The sequence below is a fragment of the Pipistrellus hanaki genome (assembly GCF_964339955.1).
Source record: "Pipistrellus hanaki genome assembly, chromosome: 17".
NCBI lineage: Eukaryota > Metazoa > Chordata > Mammalia > Chiroptera > Vespertilionidae > Pipistrellus > Pipistrellus hanaki.
The window spans coordinates 16,445,977-16,472,006 of NC_140519.1; the positions used below are offsets into that span (position 1 = coordinate 16,445,977).

The window sequence follows — 26,030 nt, forward strand, 5'->3', positions numbered from 1 at the left end:
TACATGATACTTGATAATTAAATAAATGACCATAGTGCTGGTTTGTGTATTTACTGTATTATACATTACTAGAGGCCCGATGCATGAAATTCGTGCAAGAGTAGGCCTTCCTTCCTCCCGCTGCGGCACCGGCTTCTTCCCTCCGGCCCCCGGGACCCAGGCTTCCCTGCAGCCCCGGCTTCATCCAGAGGGTCACCTGGTAGGATGTCCGATCTAATTAGCATATCACACTTTTATTATCATAGCTTGTTATTTTAGAACACGGTCTTTCTACTTATTAAATAAAAGTTTAATAATCAGTACTCCGTGATATGCCGGCAGCATCCTCACACCTCTTGTGTTTACTGAGCCGTGCTTGCATCATGGTCTCTGCTTGATTTAATCTTGTGCTGTTTCATGCACTAACCTGCTGTACAGGCTTGTAGCCCAGAACAGGAGGCTGTCCGTCTCACCCAGGTGTGTGTGTGGCAGGCTATGCCATCTAGGTTTGAGTACGTGCACTCGGTGATGTTTGCACGACAAAATCATCTAATGGCGCATTCCTCGATCTGTCTCCGTCATTAAGTGGCGCTGACCATATACAATTTGGTTTAATTGTGTACATACGTACAATATTTTAGAATACTGAGCAGAAATTTTTTTATAGTAATTGGTGATTGCCTGGGTGGTAGGAATACATGCAATTTTATTTTTTAGCATTTTGTACTTTCTGTTATGAACATGTACTACTTTTGTTAAGCAAAAGTAAAATAGCTGAAGCCGGTTTGGCTCAGTGGATAGAGCGTCGGCCTGCGGACTGAAGGGTCCCAGGTTCGATTCCGGTCAGGGGCATGTACCTTGGTTGCGGGCACATCCCCAGTGGGGGGCTGTGCAGGAGGCAGCTGATCGATGTTTCTCTCTCATCGATGTTTCTGGCTCTCTGTCTCTCTCCCTTCCTCTCTGTAAAAATATCAATAAATATATATTTTTTAAAAAGTAAAATAAAACTTTAAAAAAATAAAATTCTTCCTCGAATCTGTTAGCAAATGGAATAAGGAAAATCCACTTGGGGTGAACTATTGTTAGAGACGTCATTCTTGCTCATAGTAATCACCAGTGTGTTTTCTAGGTACTTACAAGCCATCTGTCCATTATACAATTTTGCCAAGTTATCGGCATCCGTTTGTGGGGGTTTTATTGTTGTTGTTTGCTGGATTTTTTGTTTGTTTGTTTGTTTGTTTTTAGTAACAGCTTTATTAAGATAAAGGGCACAGTGGTTTTTTAGTTTATTCATAGGTTGTACAGCCATCACCACACTCTAGTTTCAGAATGTTTTCATCAACCTAAAAAGAAACCCTGAACTCGCTAGCTGTCACTCCCATTTCCCTTTCCTCGTAGCCCCTGTCAGCCCTAATCTACTTTCTGTTTCTGTGGATTTGCTGTTTCTGGATATTTCATACAAATGCAATTATACAATGTGTGGCCTTTTGCGATATCCTGTTAGCTACTCTTCAGCTCTTCTCCCTACGCTGCCAGAGATGTGGTTTATGATTCTGTAATGCTGATCTTTGATCTTCCTAGCCTAACTGTGATTTTCCACCTGTGGCTCAAAACTTCTCAGTGAGTCCATGATTTATTTGATCAGCAGGAATTACTGATTCTAGCACTTAAGGTTTTCTATATTTTGACTCTACAAGGTAGGTATTTCCTCAAATATCTACTAAATGAATGAGTTCAGTGAGTAAAATATACTCTGCTCATCTCCCCCTTTCTTTCTCCGTCAGAGAAGGAGAGAATTTCTGTGAGTCAGTCCCATGTCAGGTCACTGACGGGGCAGAGAAAAGTTCTCTCCGAGGTTCAGGACAGAGCTCTGTCGGCCTCCGCAGGCTTCACAGCTCAGAAAGGGCTTGTTCCTCATTCGGGCACGTGGGCCGGGCAAGAGCGAGCCTTTGTGGCAGCTCCGAGTGGCACCTTGAGAAAGAAGCGGAGTCTGTGGCTCCCTGACGTTGGTGAGTGCGGCCCACCCCGTCACCAGGGCCTCCCAGGCTTTAGGTTTGGTCCCTGTTGGGGCCCCTACAGGAGGCAGCCGATCAGTCCGTGTTTCTTTTTCATATTGATGTTTCTCTCCCCTCTTCCTTCTCTCTCTTGTGCTCTCTCCTCTCTCTCTCTCTCTCTCTCTCTCTTTCTCTCTCTCCCTCTCTCTCTCTCTCTCTCTCTCTCTCTCTCTCTCTCTCTCTCTCTCTCTCTCTCTCTCTCTCTCTCTCTCTCTCTCTCTCTCTCTCTCTCTCTCTCTCTCTCTCTCTCTCTCTCTCTCTCTCTCTCTCTCTCTCTCTCTCTCTCTCTCTCTCTCTCTCTCTCTCTCTTTCTCATTAATAAACATATCCTCCAGTGAGGATATTATGAGAAGAAAAAATTGTGTCCATTTTTTAATTTCTCCCTCATTACCCTTTGTTGTTTTTTATTTGTACAGTATTCATGTGAATTTTTCTTCTTCCTAAATCTGATTTCTAGAGATAAGTTCTGTGTGTTTTTTTTAATAGATTTTATTGATTTTTTACAGAGAGGAAGGGAGAGGGAGAGAGAGTTAGAAACATCGATCAGTTGCCTCCTGCACACTCCCTCCTGGGTATGTGCCCGCAACCAGGGTACATGCCCTTGACCAGAATTGAACCTGGGACCCTTGAGTCCGCGGGCCAACACTCTATCCTCTGAGCCAAACTGGTTAGGGCAGTTCTGGTTCTTATTCAGTGATTGTAATGCAGTGTCCACCGAGCACAGTGCTTTGTCCTTAGCTGCTGCTCAATAATTACCAGTGCAGTTAAACATCAGAAGGAAAGAACTATGAATTGATTTTTAAATTAAAACCCTATCACTTAGGTTATATGTTTAGTACCAAAAGACCTGTATTCATTAGTAACCTAACCTTATAAAATCCAATTGTCTGGGGCCAAAATGTGTTTTTGCCCTAAGTAGTAGTCATTCCTCTAGGTTTGGAAACATTGGCCTAAAACAAAACCCCAAACTAAGGAAGTCATATGCCTGTGCCATGAGCACGTGTGTGTGTCGCGATATTGCTGAGAGCTAACTAGTTTAGTTTTCTCCAAATCATCTGGCCCAGTTGGAACTAGGATTCAAGTTTCAGCTTAATGAATTCATATCCTTTTTATTTGAGTACCAGCCAAAAGGAATATAATATAGTTAGCTGTTTCTAAGGTATCAGGCAATTATCTTAATTTCTTTAAAGCTTTATTTCATGCTTTTACTTGCCTGTTATGGTTAAATATAAGGTACCAGCAATCTTCCAGATCTTTACCCATAGGTGTAGTTTTTTTCAAAACAGTTATTCTGTACTCTCGATACAAACACATTTGAGGACTAATAATCATAAGGTAAAATAAAAAGGTAGAGAACAACAAATTCTACAATAGAAGGAGATTGTTTTAATTTTTTCATTGCCAATTCTAGACACCCTTATCTCACCCATGATTTACAATGCCTTTTAAGCTCATTTGGGGTTTAGTTTGCATTAACTACCCATGGCCTAGTTAGAAGCTACCATTCTTAAGTTGATATATTTAGTTTCACAAAATGCAGTTAATCTCCGCCTGGAGCTGTAAGAGGGGAGAAACCCTCCATTTGCAGCTGTGCTCCTCACGGCGTCCATCGAGACTGGAGGGCTCCCTGCCTCTGGTCCTGAGGCCAGAGGACCCGGCTCCTTTGCACAGTCACGGTAACACAGTGTGATTGGATTCTACTGGCAGCTGATCGTGCGTCCCAAGTTTGAAACTTAAGCTGAAATATAACTGTCTCATAAGCTACACTGGGAGAGTTAGTTTTGATAATCACCAAAACCCAACATTTGAGAAAAAAATGGTAAAGTAAGTGTTTTGGCTCATGTTTTCAGATACCCAGATAATTTTAAAATTCTTTAAAAATAATTCTTATAAATAACTTTATAAATTCTAGTCATTCTCAGTAAATCACATAGGTATGTGTTATTTTCAAATAAAAATACTTACGTTGCCTTATTATTATAAAACCAAATTGCACTTTTTTTTGGAGGAGGAGGTGAGGGAGGAGGGGCCTGTTGATCCAAGGCTGCCTTTTTTATTTTTAATGGCAACCGTTACCCCTTAGCAAGTTCTGCTCAAAGCTATTATAAGGCTGCGACCGAAAGAAAGCTTGCAGGAATATGCATGGTGAAAAGAATGAATCCGGGGTCTTCCCAGCAAACCAAGTGTTTCCTCCTTGCTCATTTTCCACGTCTGTAGACGAGTGGCCGAGAACCGAGAAGGAGCATGGGGGAGTGAGGGGGGGAGAGAGTTTTTCAGAAACGGACTTCATATGCGGGTTTTACCCTAAAGCAGGGGTCCTCAAACTTTTTAAAGTGGGGGCCAGATCACGGTCCCTCAGAGAGCTGGAGGGCCGGACTATATGAACTACTAATTCCTACTGTAACACCTCGGCTGCGCTCACTGCCCAAAAAACCTGGCGGGCCGGATCAGACTCCTCTGCGGGCCGCATGTGGCCCGCGGGCCGTAGTTTGAAGACCCCTGCAAGAAACATCACTTGAAGGGGCCACAGTTGTCCCTTATTAATTCTTGAACCACAAGCATTTAATGTGGGTTCTACACCCTGTCCCTGGGATATGCCCGCTTTCTTTCCCTGTGCGATTAAAGATAAGGAACTCACAAGGAAGTTTGTAGTTAAAAAGCGTGAATGAGAAAAAGGAGGGGGAAACGAGTGCCTTATTCTCTTCTCTGCACCCAGAAACTGGAGGGGAGGCAGCGGCCGGGCTGCCCGGGCGCAGGGCTGGCTCCTGCGGCCAGTGGGTGCCAGGCTGCCCCGGGCGCAGAGGAAAGGGTGTTATTTTCGTTTTATGGACCATGGCTGGGCACTGGGTGCAGAGGACCGTTCCTTCCTCTTAGGGAGCCTCGGACGCCTTCGTAAAGAGGATGGCTCTCAGCTGTACTTGAAGGGTGAGGTTTTCCTAAGGAAGAAGAGCAGTTTTCGTAACCTTTACTGAAAGGTGTTTGTGATTTATGTGTTTTTCTTGCTTTAAAAGAGTCACATCAGTGGGAGAAAAAACATGAGAAAGTTCCTATAGTTAAGGAAAAGAGGACAAAATAACGAGGAGGCCAAAGCAACCAGGCCTGCCTGCCTCCTTCCTATCCTCCCTCCCTTTTACTCCCTCCTTCCTCCTTTCCTTCTTCCTTTTTTTAAACTCATAAAAGTCTGATGTGTTCATGAAAGGAAATTTGGAAAATATGGAAATTAAATTACACCAATAGTGCCCATCAAAAAAATATAACTGCTGATGTTTTGGTGAATTTTTCTTCCAATTTTTCCCCTATAAATTAATTTTCCTCTCCACTGTATTCACCATCAGCTTGCATTATATAATTTCACAGACATTTACATGCTGCTAAACTCCACCTACAGTAATACCTGACGTTTATTAAGTAAGCCCTGAATAAGTGTCAGTCTCTTTGCTATGCCCCTCACATTTCATGCTCTCAGCAAACTTAGAAAGGTGTGTATTATTATTTCTACACTTAAGAGGTCCATGAGCATAATTGTCATAACTAATATGCGGTATTTTTGGGATTCCAAACCAGAGTTGACATGGAGGATGTGCTCTAAGCCACTACATTTTATAGCTTTTCATGAATTTTATTTTAAAGGTTTCATAATAAAGAAAATTATTCTGAGAGTTCTGTTAGAAAGTCTCTGCTCAGATGTCACTCTATCAAGAATTTCCTGATCACCTATTTAAAATAGCACCCCTGAACCCCATCTACCTTGTACTCTATCCTAACCCTACCTTACTCTTCTTTATAGCACTCAACCTCTATCGATATAGTAAATGTTTGTTTTACTATCTCTCCTTTCCCTCCTTCCTCTTAAGAATGTAAGAGACAAAAGACTTCATTTGTTTTGTTCACTGCTATCTCCCTGAACACCTAGAACCATGCATGGCACCTAATAGATATTTCATACTTGCTGAATGGTGGAATGACCTGCCTTCAGGTTAGCTTTATGTAAATGTGGAATTTCTTATCAACCTCCATTGGGACTGATAGGCTGGAATAACCACCTGCTCGGACCTCTCCCTCTCTTTCTCCTCTCCCCCCCTCCATCCCCTCAGTCACAGGTTAACCATCTGTCAATCACAGGACTGATGCTGTTCACCAGTGCCCCGGGCTGATGGGCAACTCAGAGCGCCTCACCCATCTGCCCCCACAGTGGCATTGCATGTTTACCAAGAGCCAGCTTCTTGTTCATACTGGTTTATGCCAGTTATACTTGTTATTGTAATGTCATCATTTAATTGAATATTATATAACTGATTAAGTATGAGTTTGAAAAGATATGTTTCTATAAAAGCTAAGATGAATGCTTTGAAAAACTCAGGCAAATGGATGAAAATTGCTATCAAATAGGTATATGCAGCACATCTATCTAAGATTGGAGGAAAAATAGTAAAATTCGATACCTCATAAACTCTGATAAGAATTAAGTGTCTATAAGTTCTAGCTCTGTTTTAATTAAAATTGGCAATAGTAGACAAAGCCTCAATGGATAACATTTATGCAAAAGAAAGATTCCACTGGAGACTGATACTCATGTATATTTTTGTTTAAAGTTCAAATGGAAGGATTAAAGTAATAGGTATCATTTTCTATAATTTTTCTTGATAAATGACTATTTGAACTTAACAAATTACTACTTCTGATTCTATAGGAAAAGAAGCTTTTACTATTTTGAATAAAATTCAACATTCTTGGTGCACTTGAGATAATTTCTAGCTGGTTTTGTTATTTCAATAACTTCATAGTAATTCGATAATAATAATACTTCATTTCTCATCAGAAAATAGTTGTTGATGAGCCGAGGCATGATTTTCTCTCTGCACTAGAACATGGCTTCAGGCCAGGGACCTCTGTCTCTGTTCACGGCTTTCCCTCCGTGCCTGGTGCCATGTTTACTGGCAGATGAATGGTTCTAAAGTACGTACGCTTGTTACAGAGAGAAGTGTTTTATGTTTTACATCGATATCACCATATTTTTAACAAAAAGAAACATACTTTTGAATTAACATTGATTGTTTATAAAATTAAAATTAACTGCTTTATATAATATACTTAAGTTTATGTTTTTCTCTTCAATGAACATGTTGAAGCATAGTAAGCTCTGAAGGGGAATTAATAATATTGTGACTATATTTTGCTTGGTGATCTCTGGACTTAGTGATCTTTAGACACCTGAAATTAATATAATCTTGTATGTCAGCTATATTAAAACAATAATTTTTTAAAGGTATAGGCTCCTCAGTACTTGTGTCACATTGGTTAAGAATTGAGGGACTGATTGGGATTCTCTTGTGAGCGCTAAAACTTCTTGTGTGGTCTTGGTCAAGTTACTTTCTCTCTCCTGTACCTCAGTTTCCTCCTCTGTAAAATGGTGAGAATCATAGGTTGTTAACAGGAATTACAGGAGCTCATATTTATAAAGTGCGTAGAGAACGCCTGCCAAAATGGTTAGCACTTAATAAATGATAGTTATTATCATTGCACCTGAATTTGACTCCTGGCTGTCTTTTTTATTTTTAATATGTGTGGCTTGGGCAATTTACTTATGGAAATAGGTCAGAGAGGTTAGATAACCTGCAAGGGGTGTGTAATAAGTACCCAATAAATGTTAGCAAAAAAAAAAAAAAAAAAAAAAAGGCAGGCAGTGTCATATGGGAGAGAACATTCATTTATTTATTTAAAAACGTTTTACAACTGAAATAATAAAAATACTTTTATGCAGATACAGACTGTCTTGCCTTTGCCATTTCAGTGAATTTTCCTCGTAGATTAGAAAGGTTTCCTTAATCTCATAAATAAGTTTAAAATTGGGTTTCACAATAACGGAAAGATAATTGAATTTTAATCTGGACAAGTTTTGAATGCAAAAATGTCAAACACAAGCACCACATTGTCGTTCTTAGTTTGACGACTTCTTCCAGGATCCTAGGCTGGCAGTGAGAACTGGTTTTCTGAATATTAATGGGGACTAAGTACACCGGCTTGACTTGACAGGGAGGGAAAGGCTTACATTATGCAAGGAATGCAGCTTCTTCCCGGGATGTTTTCTCATTTGAGGCCTATTAAAAACCCGGCCTGCTATTCCTGGCCACATTAGCCCTGCTGACGTCGCCGGGTTATAACCGGCCCGGTGAGCGGCTGTGTCAGGAGCGGGCCTGGGAGAACTGGGAACGTGGACACTGCCCTGTCCCCCAGCGTCAGACCACACACCCCCTGTTGGTAGTGACCGTGTACATCAACTCTCCACCACATGCAGATTCTGCTCTGAAATTTCCTAAGAGAAAGCGAGAGGGTTTTTCCTTCTGTAGGAGAGATGCAGATGATGGAATTGTCACAGCAAAATATTTGTGTAGCCAGCGCGCATGAATTCAGCATTGATTTGATTATTGCAGCGTGTGTTCCAGAGCGGCTGCCGCCCATTTGCAGCCTAATGTGTTTATTACAGTCTTCCCGGTGGCATCTCGAAGTGTCTTCCAACTAAAAAATTCATGAGCATTATTGGCTTTCAGTCAGAAAATGGACTGTGTCTTCAAGTCACCGTCTAACACACCACTTTAAGGCCATTATACAAAAGTAAATCTGAGAGCGGCACATATTGGAAAGGAAGGAATCTTTAGCTTAAACATTTGTTTATACACTGTTATTATTGTTCTGGGGGGTAAGAAAGAGCCTAAGAGAAGGTAGCGCTGGACTATTTTGCTCAGAACAGCGTGGGGGTGGTAGCTGTAGGATATGTCATTTTCTTTAATCTCCTCTCCGCCTATAAACTGTTAGTGAGGTATTACTGAAAAACCACATTCTAGTAATAGTAGTATGTGTTTGGCTTATTGCAGCTAATTTTCAAAAAGTAAAGTCTACAGTAAGTAGCTCAAAAGTTGTGAAATTAAACTGACAATGTTTGCCAATAAAATGCCTTTATTCTTGATTTACTTGAAGCAAGTCTTTTAAAACTTTGCAACTACTGTCACTGAATCAATGTGTGGTTTTCTGAGTCTGAATCTGTAAATACGGACTGTAATATGTAAGGTAAGTTAGAATGTTATTGTGTTGGAAGCAATCTAGTGTTTGGTAAGCATGAAGTTAAAAGTGTTCTTATGGCCGAAACCGGTTTGGCTCAGTGGATAGAGCGTCAGCCTGCGGACTGAAGGGTCCCGGGTTCGATTCCGGTCAAGGGCATGTACCTTGGTTGTGGGCACATTCCCAGTAGGGGGTGTGCAGGAGGAGGCAGCTGATCGATGTTTCTCTCTCATTGATATTTCTGGCTTTCTATCCCTCTCCCTTCCTCTCTATGAAAAAAATCAATAATATATATATTTTTTAAAGTGTTTTTATGATCTAATAGAAAGTAATAATACTTGAGGGGAATAATATACTATTTTTGTAGCTGAGATTTATTTTGGAAATATTGCATAGCATCTCCTATGACTTGGAAAGGCATCCCTTGTTTTGCCAGTGGGAAGAAAGTGTTTGATTTTCCTGTGTGCTCTTGTCTCTGAATTGATAAGTCCTCGTGGGCCTAGGTCTACTTCTGCTGTGCTTGCACGTGGTTCTTCTTGGTTTGCCTGTCTGTAGAAATCAACAATATATTCTTGCATAATATGCATATTTGCTACAGAGGATATTTAACTTTTACCAAAAGCTGGGGTCTTGCCAAGATAATGTCCCCTTTGGGTGATTTTGCCCAGTTGACAGTGTTTGGAAAGATGCATTTCCCTCTGCTGGTTTGATGTCTCCACTTCTGTGTCGTGTGACTGGCTTTCAAGGCTGGCCCACTGTTGGCTACCTTTCTCAGGCATCTAATCCAAAAAGCACATTTTGTATATTTGAGCATTAGATAGCACTGTGCTTTCCCCTCTTATCAGGGTCTGGCCCAGAAATGTTGCTTTTGTAACAGAGAGAGATCCCTTCCGCAGCACAGTGTGCTTTGAGGGAGAAACTGTTTCGAGTGCAGAATGCACTCCTGACAGAGAAATAGTGACGGCACCTTTTTTCATTTTTAGTTTATTTTTATTGACCTCAGAGAGGAAGGGATAGAAAGATAGAAACATCAAGGATGAGTGAGAATTATTGATCGGCTGCCTCCTGCACGCCCCCCACTGGGGATCGAGCCCGCAGCCCGGGCCTGTGCCCTTGACTGGAATCGAACACGGGACCCTTCAGTCCGCAGGCTGATGCTCTGTCCACTGAGCCACACCAGCCAGGGCAGTGACTGCATCTTTAGCTGCGTGCCTCTGAGGACGGAGGGCTCTGAAAGAGTATCTCTTCCTAATGATTTAACGGAATAGAAATGGAAAGGTGTGTAAGCGAGGCTTTCTGTACACGTTCGCTGTTGCTTGAGCGTTTCTTCATCTTCCAAAGTTTGTGAAGGATCAGACTACGGTGACAGTACGATGCCATGCGCGTCTCTTGTGCAGAGGGGCCAGGGACAGCCGGAGGCCTCGGGAGCTGCGGACGCCGCTCAGAAGAACTGGCTGGCTTCTCAGGCGGCGGCTCCCCCTCCGCCGGGTGTTGATGGGAGAAGTTGTGTCAACAGCTCTTTGCACGTCAGTCCTTTATAAATTTCATCTCCAAACGAGCAATTTCGGGGAGCGCCTTTGCGAAAATATTTCTTGGAACCAGCAATAGAGATCTGGTGTTTGACCACTTATTATGTTTGCATTTCAGCAACAGCATTGCCCTTATTTATTCTTTTACTGAATTTGTTCAGCGCCCGATAAATCTGTCCGTTTTATAGGCCTCGCGTGGAAGATGGCCAGCTCTGATAAGAGATAATATGCACATTATCGTTTACATCAATTCTGCGGGATTAACCAGATTTAATGGTAGGAGGCGGTGTTGTGGGCGACAGCTTCCTTAGCTTAGAAGTTACCGTGATGAGTTCCATGCGGGAGGAGTGCTTTTTAGTTTCAACGTGTTGAGGGTTAGCATTTTCCTTTCCTTTCCTGTCAACATGGTAAGGATTTAACTGGCATCGTTCACCCCTCCCAGAATATTGTTACTTTAAAAAAAAACCGTTAATCTCGGGCAGAAACTCGAAGGTCTGCTCTCTCCGCGCTGCTCTCCGAGGGCGGCCGGGAGGCGCTGACCCAGGAGCAGGACGGCGGCCGTCACGTTGTGGAGAGCAAGAAGGGACAGATCGGAACTTCTCTTCCCGTCTTGTCCTTCCACAACCCCCGCATCTGGGAGAAACGCTTCTGTGGCTGTAATTACCATCCGCTGCGGCCCAAGCGCTGGCTTGTGTCGTTCTCAGTGTTTCTGATTTGTGTTGAACAGTTTCAGCATTGAGAGCGAAACGCTCAGGAATTTTAATTTCCTGTGAATGCTGAAAACTTGCAGAAACGTGAAGGAACTCTTCGTGTAGGCCTGCTTACAGAGTGAAATTCCTAAGCTTCAGGGCTGCCCTTCAGTGCTTTTTCTCTCCTACCTTTTCGTTGGGGATTATTTCACTTTGCTTGCCTTAAAACTCACCCATCCACACAAGTTTCTTTTCTTTTAGACGATTTTTCCGTGTGTACGTGCACACTGGAAGTCATAGGCCTACCTAACTATGTAATCTATTGCTCGCTCGCTCTCTATGCTTTTTATTGGTGTCACTGCAGTGGGCGGAAATTAACTCACCTAAGCCCCCAGCCACACCTTCTGGTGTGACATACTAGCATTGCTGGCAGCTGAGCTCACGTAGGGCGTGAAGTTCTATTTGCACGCCTCATTAGGGAGGCTAACTGGTATTTATTTGGTTCATCCACCGAAGAGCAGGCATAAATTCTGCTCCAGGATCACATCCACTTCTGGCCCTGTGGCCGGCAAGAGGCAGCGTGAGGGCCGGCCACCACCTGTCAGCTCTTTGCTCTCCCTCCTCTCCTCCCTGCTCAGCCCCAAACCCACTCCCTTTCCTTTTCATGCCTCCTGGGGATCTGTGTGTGTGGGAGGGGGGAGTCACCCTGGCTGAGGGGCCGTGATTCAGGGGCATCCCCAGCCTGATGTTCGTGGCAGGCAGGGTGCGTCACCTGTCGTGGCCAGTCACTACAGATTGCCCCCTGTCTGCTTTTCCTTCTGGTGGTTTAAAGGCTGGTTGGCAGCTTGTACTGGGCACACACAGCCCAGGACCATCGCTCAGAAAGGGGGCATATGGAGCAGGCACAGAAAAATAAGCATGTTCATAAAGCGGAAAGGGTTGGTGTTTAAGAGAATGTCTTCAAGGTACCATCGCACAAGAAGAGGAAAAAACTTGGCTCTTCGAAAGGAAACTAATGATGTTTTAAAACTACAACGACAGTGGGTTGCGAGCCAGCCTTCAAGTAAAATATAAACAGTCGGCTAAAATGGCTTTAAAATACATAAGCCAGAAAACATTCGCTCTTCGCTTCACTCACTTCTCCTAGTCCCTTGTTGAATACATCAGTGCTGTCCCTTCACACAAAGGTACAGTGATCTGTGTCTGTCATGGGGGAGCTTAAAGGTAGACGATGCTGGTGCTGAATCCCAAAGTGTGTACATAAACTTAAGTAAAGTGGTCACATTGTAATTGTCTGTTGAGAAACTTTCTGATAGAACTGTACTTCTTAATATACATCAACAAACTTATCACAGGCCGGGACCGGTTTGGCTCAGTGGATAGAGCGTCGGCCTGCGGCCTGAAAGGGCCCGGGTTCGATTCCGGTCAAGGGCATGTACCTTGGTTGCGGGCGCATTCCCAGTAGGGGGTGTGCAAGAGGCAGCTGATCGATGATTCTCTCTCATCGATGTTTCTAACTCTCTATCCCTCTCTCTTCCTCTCTGTGAAAAATCAATAAAATATATTTAAAAAAAAAAAAAAAAAAAAAACACCAAACTTATCATAGACACCTACAATATGGGGCATTGTGTTATAAATTGAGGGTTTCATGGTAAAAATTTACTTGAAATTTATCTTCATGGTAAAAATTTACTTGAAATGTTAGGATGTATAGAAGGCTGCTTCCGGGAGAGAAAGGCCTTGGGACTGTCCTGGTGGTGGTGGTGGTGGTGGTGGTGGAGGTGGACGCTTTCTTAGATTGGATGAGTAATGTTTTTGCTGCATGGTCATGATTGGAACACTGGGAATTGTGGTTCCGAGAGAAATACAGGAAAAATGCAGAGCGCCGGGCATCGCCTGGAGAGGTTGGCGTCCAGGTTTCAGTTTGGCCTGCAGGCTCCCCTGCCTCCGTGTAGCTCCTGCGCTTCCTCAGGCTCCTCCATCCCTGCTGTCGAGGTGCTCCTCTCCCCTGTGCGACCGGCACAGTCAGAGGAGTGCATGCAGTTGTGTGACACCCTCCCCTCTTACTTGTTTATCTCCCCGCACCGGTTTTTTTCCTGAGAGCAGCCATCGTCCCGGGCTTCTCACACGCCCCGCGTGGCGGACCCAGGCTCAGGGAGTGCGTGGTGTGAGGGGAGGGCATGCTGCCTCCTGCCTGACCTGTGGCTGCGAGGTTAGAGGAAGAAGGGCTTATTTGATGGGAGACCCTTAGCAGGAGTGGGTGGGCCTGGGTGTCCGTCCCAGTTCTCGCTAATCCACTCCCCAGCCTGTGTTGGAGATGCTGCTGATGACCCCATTTCACAGAAGGGATCATCAAGGCATGAGAGGCGACTTCTTAAGGTCCCACCACGAGGTGCAGCTTGGGCGTGGATGCTGGCCATTTGCTTCTCAGCTCTGCAGCCGCTCCTGGTCCGGTTTTGATGACTAAGGTCTCTCTGTAAATTTCTTGGGACAGAGTGGATGCTACATGAACAGTAACCAAACACAGACTGTGCTCATTATCAGCCCAAAATTCTGACGCCAGCACGGGACCTTGGGGCTTGTTACACTGCTCCCGGCAGCAGGAAGCCGGGCCGTGGCCCTCAGATCTGTCCCCTCCTGTGCGGCCCGGTGAACACAATGTGCCATTGGCGCGGGCCTCTGCCGCTACAGTGTTTCTTCGTCCCACTTCACGTGACTCCTAAACGCATTACCCCGCCGCCGCCTGGGCTGGGAGCTGAGTCCGGAAGGGCTGGCTGTGCCGAGACTGAGCATCCCAGGCCCCGCGGAGGGGAGAGCCGGGCCGGGTGACCGGTAGGTGACAGCGATGTGGTGGTCACTCTCGGGTGGTGTTCTCGCAGCCCGCCTTCCTCTTCCCCACATTCTCGACCTCCTGCCGACTTGCCCTTCCCTCCAACTTCTCCCATCTGGAAAGGAAGAGAAGCCGCCACAGAAAGAAAAGGAGGGCCGAGGTGACATCAGGAGGCTGGGGACAGAAGGCAGAGGAGCTAGCGTGAAATTGGACTCTAGGAAATACTTTTACATGCTGGCTAAAACCCCGTGGGCTGCTGTTTATCTGTGTGCGTGTGTGTGTGTGTGTGTGTGTTTGTTGGGGAGGGGCGGTTAGCAGTTATTGAGCACCTTGAGTAACACTGTCTATGTCCTCAAAATCTTTGTCCGTCCCTTTGTCGGTTTGTTGAGAACTCGGCCTCTGTTGCTGTTGGATTTGCATATTTAAACATTATTTGGGTTCTACTAATGATGAACACACCGTTTCTCTTATTATATACCCTTCTATTTTCTTACGGGAAGGTATTCAGCCAGCCGGAGCAGTAATTCTCCTCCTTTAGGGTCAGTACTGTCACCTGATTTTTAGTACATCTTAAACCTTGGGTGATCGCAGCAACAACCCACAGGGGGCCGGAAGGCCGGGGAGGGAGTCAGGGATGGGACAGGAAACTGGCTGGGAGGTGTGCTCAGGTGGGGGAGCACTGAGGGGGGAGCAGGGAGGGAGGATGATGCTTAGGGAGGCCTGTGTGGGCCCAGGAGAGAGGTGTCCGCTCTCCCTGGTGGGATTGGAAGCATTCCGCTGCCTGTCCTGGGTGAGGATTGCAGCTCAGACTGCACATGGGCCAACCCCGCCCAGAGCCTGGGAGGAGCCCCTTACAACACCTGTGGTTTCACATGGGCCAGAGCTCCCGACACCAGGGGCTGGCCCAGAGCCGGGGCCGGCAGTGTGGTTCAGTGGTGCTGACGCAACACAGGGCCTGGCGGAAGGTATGGGCCCGGGGAGGCAGGCTTGTTTGTTTTTATGGCTCGGAACCTTTATGCGTGCTTAACCCTTTTAACAAGATTTTAAAAAGTTATACGAGCACATCAGTCAAAACCGTTGTCAGATTTCTGATGGGAGTGATGTTTTTTCATTATTGGTAAGTTGGTCATACACGTGATCCTCAGCTCTTTTCACTTTCCCCCTTGTTTTCTGTTTTAGCTGCTGATATGTGTTCAAGATGAGTGGGATGGGAGAAAACACCTCTGACCCGTCCAGGGCAGAGACAAGAAAGCGCAAGGAATGTCCTGACCAGCTCGGACCCAGGTGAGAGGATTGCCCACAAAAGTCACATGCAGCTGCTTTGATATTGCAGCACTGATTTTATACCTGATTTGACACTGTGATTGGTTTTTCTCCGTAACAAGTTAATCAAATATGTATTATTTAGCTGACATTTTGAAGATGCTAATCAGTTACAGATCTTATTATTTTTTTCTAAGAAGGGGAAAGCAACATTCTTCTGATATCTCCTAAGCACTTGATTCTTAAAACCTCTTTTTTTTGTATAATCTTGAGTTTTTCACACTCTTTTCTGTTTGATCACACTGTCATAAAGGAAAGATCCCAAACTAAAAAGATCTGCAGTTAATTTTATACTGGGTTTGTTTGTTTTAATGAGTAAGACATGAAATGTTAAGTCCACTTGCTTTTGATTTGGTAACAAAGACTGTGCTCTTCAGTGAGCACTGCACAAAGTTTGACAGCAAGTGCCATGTCCTGCGTTATGGGTGGCTGTATGAGCTGTTATAGCCTCCATGGAGGACAGCCTTTTTAAAGTTATGAATGCATATCCTCTTTGAACTAACAGTGTTCCCCTTCTAGGAATTTTCCAACAGTATACTTTTACATGTGCAAAATTATATATGTTTGAGCTTTCTTATAACAGCATTGTTCATCATCATAAAAAGCTTAGGAAAGACCTAAATGCTTTGTAGGCTTGTATTTAAACTATTTAAACATCTATAACCTGGAACACAATACAGGTTATTGTGAAAAAGAATGTGGACACTGTTAATGGGATGATATGAAAAAAAAAATCTGTTAGGAATATTTAAATCATGTCAGTGACTTGAAAATTTAAATTAAAAGAGCAGCTTTTATTAAATGGCCAGTAAAATGAGGAGATGGGGAGCAGTAGGGAAGAGGAATAGCGATCGTCATTAAGAGAGGAAGAGAAGGAGAAAGAGCAAAGTGTTTATATTTCCTTCTCTCCTTGTAGGTGCCAAGCAAAATAAGCCTGCTAAGTCACCACTGTCCACATCCCAGCTCCTGTGTGTTGCCTCTAGATTCCCCAGTACTTCCTGGCTAACCACAGTCTGTCAGTCAAACCGCCTGCAGTGCTCAGAGCCCTCCTCCAGGAGGCAGTGTGGTAAACTGGCATGTTCCAGTGGAGGGACGTTCTCTGCAGGTTCCAATCAGGGGAGGGGGCACGGGGGGAGTGAATCCAGCTCTCTCCCTGGCACTACCATCTTTGTAGCAGAGCTCCCCCTTCACCCATTTGTCATTTACTTCTTGTCTTGGGGAGTGAGGGAAGGGAGAGATGGAGGAAGAAGGGGTGGGCACAGGGGTCCAGAAGGGGAACTTGGCTCTTCACAGATTCTAGCCACTCCCTCCCTTTCCCTGAACCTAATCAGCTAGAAGCTAGGGATACACGTGAGACCTAGGAAAACCAAATGCAGGTCTTTGCTCTGCTGGGTGATCTTGAAAAAATTGTATAACCACTGTAAAAGGGGAAATTATATTCCACCTTAGGTTTATTAGTGGATGAAAATAAATCTAATATTTAGAAGCTAATATATGGAAGTTTGTTACAAACTGCAAGATTTTATAAATTGCTGTTATACACATATAATACCAATTTGTTAAAAATATTGTACAAATCGGTACTATACGCAGCTACATTAAACAACTTGCTTTGCTTATAGATTGGATTGTTCGAATGTCTCTTAGTGGGCCCTCTACTGTACTTGAGAAGAAAAAGGCCCACTGTTATTATCAAAGGGAACTCTTGAATTTGCTGTTTATCAAATTCAAATGAGAGGACCTTGCCAGTTTTTCCCCCACTCCCTTCCATTAACTTTTCAAAACTTCAGTTGAACTTGGATCGTTTGTATATATTTTGCACGTTATTCAGCTTGGACAGTTAATGAACATCCTGGTCAGTTTTGCTTTTGTTTCTAATGGTCCTGTGGTTTTTGCATTATCTAAAAAGCCCGTTTGGTTTGATTGCTAACATCTTGAAGAAGCCTGTGAAATTATATAGATTTATTTATCTTAATTTTTTATGCTTTATCAAAAATCATTGAAATTTATTCTTATTTTAACTAGGTTAACTTCCCTTTTATTGATCTTACATAAACTTCAAAATTTTTAGACGTAACTTCCATTTTCTAAAACATAAAATGAATCCTTTGCTTACTCAGCAATAAATTTCATATCCAAGCTTGGTATCAAGCACTAGGTGAGCAAATTGTCTGATCCCTGTCAGTGATCCCTGTCAGTTGGAAACAGTAATCATATTGGACAGATGATGGCACAAGTAAATATATAATTATAAACTGGGACAAATTTTTTTTTTTAAACATGCAACATTTAGAGCAAATTCAGGTTTCACCCCCTACTCCCAAAGTACCTTTGTGTTTACATAAGTAACTTCTGTTGGCTGTCTTTGTATTAGAACTTGTTTGACATGCTTATCTGGTTCAAAATAGCTCTTCTTCAAATCATAATAAAAACATGTTTCTTTTTTTTAGCCCCAAGAGGAGCACTGAGAAACGCAATCGTGAACAGGAAAATAAATATATCGAAGAACTTGCAGAGCTGATATTTGCAAATTTCAACGACATAGACAACTTTAACTTCAAACCTGACAAATGTGCAATCTTAAAAGAAACTGTGAAGCAAATCCGCCAGATCAAAGAGCAAGGTAAGAGGACCAAATTGATATTTTGGGGGGTTGAGTTGGTTTCTGGTGTTCCATGTGTGAGAAGTCCCTTCCCGAGTCCCTTTAATCCATTTCTTCGGCTTCAATTATTGATGAGGAAATGATGTCACAGAGCGAGATGAATGCAAGAATCGCTTGCAGTGCTGTATAAATAGGCTTTCTATAAAATCCACCGATTCCCTGAGGTGCGGCGGGGTGATATCACCTTTCGCCTGGTAAACTCCGCGAGGCGCCCTCAGCCTCTGCCCATCTGGGACTTCCGGGGCTTGCGTGGCAATGACCGTCATACTCTGCGAGAGAGGAGCCAGTGAAGATGGAGACCAGAGGCAAGGAAGTGAGCCTCCTGTTCCAGCTCGTCAGCATATTTGATGAAGTCTGCGCCCCGACCGACTGGCCGCACCACTAGATTAGAATTTCATATCCTGAGTGACAAGCGATTTGAAAGGCTCATGCCTCTACACGGAATTCTTTTGTGAAGTTGAAACACAGAACATGACAGCTCTCTTCCTGGGGTTTTCTTTTTTTTCTGAGATCATTTTCTGTCTCTCTTCTTTGATATTTTTTGCCTACAGAAAAACTTGAAGAAAACCATATTTGAAAAAACACATTAGACTTTGTGGTGCCAAGAAAAATCTGTCTCTGGCAAGTACGAGCAGTGCCTCTGCTCAGGGCCAACATATGCTCTTGAAGTATTCACACACTGCTTCCCTCCGGGGCGAGGGAGATTAGTATCTCCTATAATCTGTTTCTGAATGCATCCTCTTAGAGCATCTACCTTTTATGTAATATTCAAAAGAGGCAGATTTTAGAACAGTGATGTCTTTGTCTGTAGAGGTATATGAGCCTGAAGCTGCCTGATCCGATCTATTATGAAATCCTAGCTACCAACTCACATATTATCATCAGAGCCTTTTCCATTTTCATGCATGTTCTATTAAGCTAAATTTTATATAAAGCAGTTTTACAAATGTAATTCTGTCTTCTAAGAATTCCTAAGAAATATACACATACCATACACAATGCAGTTTCTGATAGCAAGCCCGCCCTGAAAGTCAGTCTTTATTTCCAGGCTTTTCCGTCAAGATTATGTCATGACATTGACCATTCAAGGAGTTTCCACTCTCAGTGCCTGTCTCAGTCTCCATTTCTCTCCTTTTCCCCATGGCATTCACTAGTTACCAGAAACTCAGTTAATCTCCAGTTTGTGTCTTCATTCTTTGGTATCGGCAAATGGATAAAATAATATTCCTAAAGCTCTTAGGAGAAAAAAATTGGTTAAGGTTTCACAGTGTTCTGCAGTTGCCATATTTCTGGTGGCTGATACCATTGCAGCGGCGAAACCACTAAGTTTCTTGTTTCAAATTTTTAAATTTTGAATAATTAAATTTTGTGAACATTGCATGTTAGGTAGCATTTTGCACTTAAAACAGTTACATAGATTTTTTTTGACTTTTTTTTTTTTTTTTTTTTTTTTTTTACTATCAAGGTCTTGCGCAAGGTTTTAAAGTTTTGCAAAACCTTGGTAATTCCCCCTTCAAACCATCAAACACGTTGGGATGTGTCACGCTGGGCCTGAGCCATACTTTCACTGAGGGTTTAATCATGGCCTCACACCACAACCACCCAAGAAGCAGCAACAATAAACACCCTGTCATGTCTTATTCTTCTAATAATGTTCCTGTTAATTTGAAAACTAATGTGCGTTGACAGGGGAAACAGAACTTAAAAACCAAGTGAAAAGAACAAACATACTTTTAAGCTTTCAGCTGGTCTGGTACTGTTAAGAAGACTGCCTGTTTAGTAAATTGTCTTTAAAAAGGGCAGGACTTTGGAAGCAGATAGGACGGAAGCCACGTTTGTGCCCTGGTTCTGCCCCTCACGAGCTGTTTGAGCCCGGGCAACGTGTTTTCTCTCCCTGAGACTCAGTTTCCTCCTCCAGAATTTAGCAAGCACAACAGCGAAAAATTTACGAGCTGAGTGAACACACTCAGCAAGTGCCTGTCGCCGTAAACGGTTATTAGGCCTTGAGTAACTAACTAGCGTTCCCATATGGAGCAGGAAGGTGGCATTTTCTTCACTTACACTAAGGTCTTCAGACGATCAGTGCTTCCTTCAGGTGGAAGCACAGGGTTATGAACATCCTCCCTTCCAGGAACATCTGAAACAGTAATTTTCTTGGTGTCTGGGCTTTCTCTCCCCCATCCCCACCACGTGGGCCAGCGTGCTTCTCAGCAGCTGACAGCCACTAGGGTTCAAGAGCAGCACAGAAGTGTGACCCGCGCCCTTCTGTTTCTCTCCGTGTGCCCGCCCACCCAGCCGATCCCCCGTTACTTAGATAAATAAAACCCAGCCATCATCCTGACAACATTGTCCAAGCTTAATTTGTATCTTAGCCACAGGCATCGGCCTGAATGAAATCCTAGTTGTCCTAGAGAAGTTAAACCGGATTGCATGCGATGCTGCACCAAAGAATGCTCGCATTCCGCCGGGATGCCGGCTCATCCTCAGGGAGCCTTCCCGTGTCCACAGCGCAGCGGGTCAGCCAGGCATGGCGAGCTCTTGAAGACTACTCTGTCATCAGCTGCTCCTCACGTTGCCATCCGCTTTAGAAATAAAGGGAGGGAAGAAAGGATATGTTTAACGGCCTGAAGGATGGGGACTGGGAGGGGAACCACCAGCTCTTCGGGAAAGGAGCGTCCTCTTGTGTGAAGCATGAGGGAGACTCGTGTTTGTAGCCACCAGCCCTGGAGAGCGTTCACTCCGGGCGGGCCTTGTTAGGAGCAGGGCAGGTCCAGAGTCTGTGCTGAACCATTCCAGCAGCTTTTTGATACTGAAGGATGATGTTTCATCCCGTTTGATATGATGCTGATAAGTGTTTAAAACTTCAGGCTTCTAGTATATACCTTACAAACAGCAGTCATAAATGGTGGAAAAACCTGTTTCCTCATTAAAAGGCTAATATTGCTTTTGTTTCACAGAATAATAAGTAGTATAAAAAAATACAATCATCTATTTTGGATTACAATGTCCAATTTCACACTTTTAATCAGAAAAGTTAAATAGAAATTTCTGTGGCAAATTCCTATGCTCTTAAAAAATAAAATTGACTCAAACTACCTGATTAAAAACTGGTCAGAGCACCTGAATAGACACTTCTTCAAAGACATACACATGGCCAATGGACAGATGAAAAGATGCTCAATGTCAATAATCGTCAGGGAAATGTAAGTCATAACCACAAATATCACCTCACACCTGTCAGAATGGCTATTACCAAAAAGACAACAAAGAATACAAGTTGGGGAAGAAGTGGAGAAAAGGTGACCCTTGTGCACTGTTGGTGGGATAGTGAATTCATGCAGCCACTATGGAAAGCAGCATGGACATTCCTCAAAAAAATCAAAATACCACATGGCCCAGCAGTCCCACTTCCGTGTATTTCTCTGAAGAAATTCCTTGTTGGACTAAGCAACATAAAAGGTCATTCTCATTTCTCATTCTGATTTTTCTAATGATAAAATTTTGATTATAGTGCCAGTATGAGAACATTGGGATTGTAGATTACTTCGTATATTTGAATTTCCCCTAATAGTAAGGATAGCATCAAAAAATAAAGAAGTATTTTAAAGAGGGTGAGGGCCAGTGATTTTAGTGGAGTCAATTCACATCAACCAATGAGAGCCAATTGTTACATTTCAAGAATTCTATAAGCCAATTGATAAACAACCAATAATAAAAATTATAAAGACTTAAAATTAAATTATATTACAAAACAAGCGTAAAGAAAAAGAAAGCTCATCGTTTCCTAATTATTCTACTTCATTTTACCCTTATCTGTGCTGTAAAGGCTCTAGTTACATGAGAGAAATGCTATGTAGTGGTGGCTACTACACATCTTTTCCAGTCTGCATTCAATACCGAGTATTCACACCATGGAAATCTAAAAATCAATAAACTATACAAATCAAAGCTTGACTTATTGTTTTGCTGACTGTCATTCTAGACTTAAGTAGTGGAGAAAGTATTAATAATTAGCATTGTAACATTACATAGCCAATACATGCACACACAAAAATTATATCCAAGGCAGCAAAAAAGTCACAAGTTGAGAAACAATTGCATTTATACATATAATATCCTCACCCTATACTTTTATTCTTTCACTTTTGTCATATTCATTGACTTATATGAAAAGGTAAAGCACCTGCACCCTCTCCAGCTCTCTTGTGGACCTTGTTGGCTCTTGCTTGTCCCTGTTATCTGCGTGACATGTTCAAGAATTTTTCTTTAAGGAGAACTAAAGAGGGCAAGAGTCATGGCAACTTTTAGTTCACTCTTATTTACTCGAACTCAGGAATGAATTTGGCCCTATCTTACTATTGAAGATCTGAAGCTGTTATCTGTTTTCATAAAAATAAATCAAACTTTCTTTCCTTGTTTGACAGTATAACCTGTGGTCGGCATTCTGCCCTTGACATTGCAATTTTGAATGAAGATAAACTGTTTTTCCACTGGTCTGCATATAAATCACTTTCCTATGCTTATTTATGTGGACCAGTGGCTCATGTTATTAATGAAATGCTTAAAATTAGTGAGCAGGGGTGGAATTCCTACTCTTATTTTCTCCTCAGACCCCTTATTATTTTTTCTTAAGTATATGAAAAGGTTATTTTGTTTAACAGCTTTCGGATGAAGAGGATTTGAATAATTTAATGTACCCTAATGCTTCACGATTTTAACAATTTATGACATGAGCTCTAATTTCAAGACTTACACTGCCTTCCGCGCTCTAGAAAAGAGGCATTCCTTTTTGCCTTGATTGCCTTGTATTATTATAAAAAGAAATTAACTCTTGCCAAAACCTGTTTGGCTCAGTGGATAGAGCGTCGGTCTGTGGACTGAAGGGTCCCGGATTCAATTCTGGATGGGGGCATGTACATTGGTTGCGGGCACATACCCGGGGGGGGGGGGGGGGGGGGTGTTGGTGCAGGAAGCAGCTGGTTGAGGTTTCTCTCTCATTGATGTTTCTAACTCTCTATCCTTCTCCCTTCCTCTGCGAAAAATCAATAAAATATATTTTTTTAAAGAAAGAAATTAACTCTGACACTCACTTCCTGTATTGATTTCACCCAAACATTCAATAATAAATTTTATTGAGTAAATACTATAGGCAAGTCATTGTTATTCATTGAGGGGGAATCTGACTGTCAGTAGTACATGAGTTTTTTGTTAGGTTTTGTTTTACTTTTTTTGGAGCTTTCCTTCATTTGAGATGAAGTAGACTTGTAAACAACCAACCAGCTGTGGAACTGGAAGGGACGGTGGGATTAAATGGAATTACAGAAGCAAGCCTTGCTGTAAACGAGGTTTTAATAGGTGAAAGAGTGGCCAGTGGGGCTGGGCCGGGATGGGATGGGATGAGGGGGTGGGGATGCTTGTCAGGCGGGGAGCAGAGGAACCAGAACCAAAGCACAGGACCGTAGAGGAAACACCATGTAGCGAAGCATCTGGTTGGATTTGAGGTTGAAAGGACAGGTCAGAGTCAGAGGGGACAGTGAGCACAGTATCGTAGCAATGTTAGAATTTGGCGAAGGTGCCATCAAATCAGACTCGTCACATCTTTGGCCGAGTTGGTTTGAAGTATTCTGCCATGGTCTGTGGGCTCTGCAGAAGCCCGGTCCGAGGCATGGATCTGTGTGTACAAAGCACACAGTGCCGCTGTTTGGCATTTCACTGCTGGTGTCGTTCTCTTTTTGGTTTAGGCTTAAAGTACAATTTTCTTAGTTTTTTGTGGTTTTGTTTTTCACTTGTTTGGTTTTGTTTTCTGTTTCTTTTTTTTTTAAGCAAATGGGTAAGAACAGCCTCTCTTCCCAGCCTGCTGTACTGGTAGAAGGAGCACGAGGGAACCGTCACTGTTCTTGTGCACTCTGGGTTAAAGTTCAGGCTGCGGTGATTGTACAGTAAGAAATCATTATGCGTGCAACTCTTTTATTTCATTTATTTTTTCATCCTCACCCGAGGACATGATTAGCGAGGGGAAGGAAGAGAGAGGAACGCTGATCAGTTGCCTTCTGTACATGCCTGACCAGGAACCCACAACCCAGGTGTGTGTCCTGACCAGGAATTGAACCAGTGCCCAGGATGACCTTCAGCCAGCTGAGCCACTCCAGCCAGGCTGGATTTCTGGAGGTTTTCTTAATTTTGGTAAAAGACACTTAACATAAATTTTTCAGTCTGCATTCTTTTATTATTAATGATATGCATGCTGTTGTACAGCAGGTCTCCAGAGCTTTTTCATTTTGCGTGACTGCAGCTCCATACCCACTGAACAGCTCACTGTTTCCCCTGGCCATCTCCTTCTACCTTCTGTTTCTGTCCCTTTGATTACTTTAGACTCCTCACATACTAGTAAGTGGAGCCATGCAGTATCTGTCCCTTTGGCATTGGCTTATTTAACTTAGCATAATGTCCTCACGTTTCGTTTACATTGTAGCGTATGACAGGGTTTTCTTTTAAAGGCTGTATGTACATATCACGTTATATTTATCCATTCATTCATCAGTGGACATTAGGGCTGTTTCTACAGCTTGACTCTTGTGAAAAATGCCGCAGTGAGTGTGGGTATAGAAATACCCCTGTGATTTTGTCTTCAGTAATTCTGGATTATTACCCACTTCTATTTTTAATTTTCTGTACTGTGTCTGCACCATTTTGACAGTTCCACCAACATTGCACGAGGGTGCCAGTTTCTCCGCATCCTCACCAACACTGTTACTTTCTGTTTTTTTGATAGTGGCCATCCTAATGAGGTGATATCTCATTATGGTTCTGATTTACATTTCCCTGATGATTATTTAGAGCATCTTTTTCAAGGAGATAGTTTAAAAAGAATGAGTATCTAACATCATATAGCAGCACTGAATTCCTTCTATAGTCAAATATCTTAGTATCAGATATTGTTTGATACTTTAGGGTAGGGGTGTCGAACTCAATCAGAGAAGGGGCCAAAATCTAAAATCCAGCCTAAATTGCGGGCCGAATGGTTTACTGAACAGTCATAAACTGACAATGTCATAAACTGACAGCGGAGTGCAGTGATGACAGCGAGGTGCGGGCCACATTGCAAGGCCTGGCGGGCTGGATTTGGCCCGCGGGCCTTGTGTTTGACACATGTGCTTTAGGGCATCAAACATGACCCTAAGCTAAGAGTGTGGAGAGGAGGTAGTGCTGAGCAAGAAGATCCCCTGAGGCAGATATGAAATCAGTAAGAAAAAGAAGAGAAAACCATAATGGCATTAAGATAGTTGACCTCATTTCAGCTCTTTCTCACATTCCCCTAAAGAACAGTCTTTTTCCCTCACACCTTTAGCTACATCAGAGGTCTGTGTGCAGGCTGCAGGAAAGGAAGAAGTGTAGTCATGCTGGTTATCGCTTTGTCTGTAGTTTAGGGCTGGGTAAATGGAGGCACTCACGTATGTTGTTTACCAATTCTTTCCTCCGCTTCTTACTGTGTTGTTCACTCTGAAATATTTTAGTTCATTTCTACTTAGAAAATGGTCACCTCTTCCTAATTACTGAGTCATTTATCTCTGATAATAATAAATGTAAGGGTCCAGTTTTTTAAATCTTCTCATCTTTTCTGTCACCCCCGATGTTTTTAAAGTAATAATTCCAGGAAAGCAGTGACCGTGGTGATTTTCATCCCAGCTTTGTTGTTAAGAAATGGGGACCCCTTAACAGCTTGTGTTTTGCCATGAGTGTAAAGTCTAGTAAAACTTGGCCTTCTGCCTTATTTAGCTGTGAGTTCAGCTTTTACTCCAGACGGGCTCTTTCCAGCATATCAGATATTGAATCCTGTTTTCTAAGAATGTGACAGTGAAGAATGTGACAAAATACAAGAATTGCAGTTCTACTTATAATACTTCTCAA

General features: G+C 43.0%; 1 protein-coding gene across 7 annotated transcripts in view; it reads left to right on the plus strand.

Annotated features, from left to right (window-relative positions):
• Positions 1-26,030, plus strand: part of NCOA2 (nuclear receptor coactivator 2) — a 255,129-nt gene that overhangs the window by 150,875 nt on the left and 78,224 nt on the right. For all 7 annotated transcript variants that reach the window (XM_084864342.1, XM_084864345.1, XM_084864348.1 and 4 more), the window contains 2 exons: positions 15,317-15,421; positions 17,911-18,083. In XM_084864342.1, coding sequence (XP_084720468.1) covers positions 15,336-15,421; positions 17,911-18,083 — 259 coding nt within the window. In that variant the 5' untranslated portion in view covers positions 15,317-15,335. The remainder of the gene's footprint in view (positions 1-15,316; positions 15,422-17,910; positions 18,084-26,030) is intronic.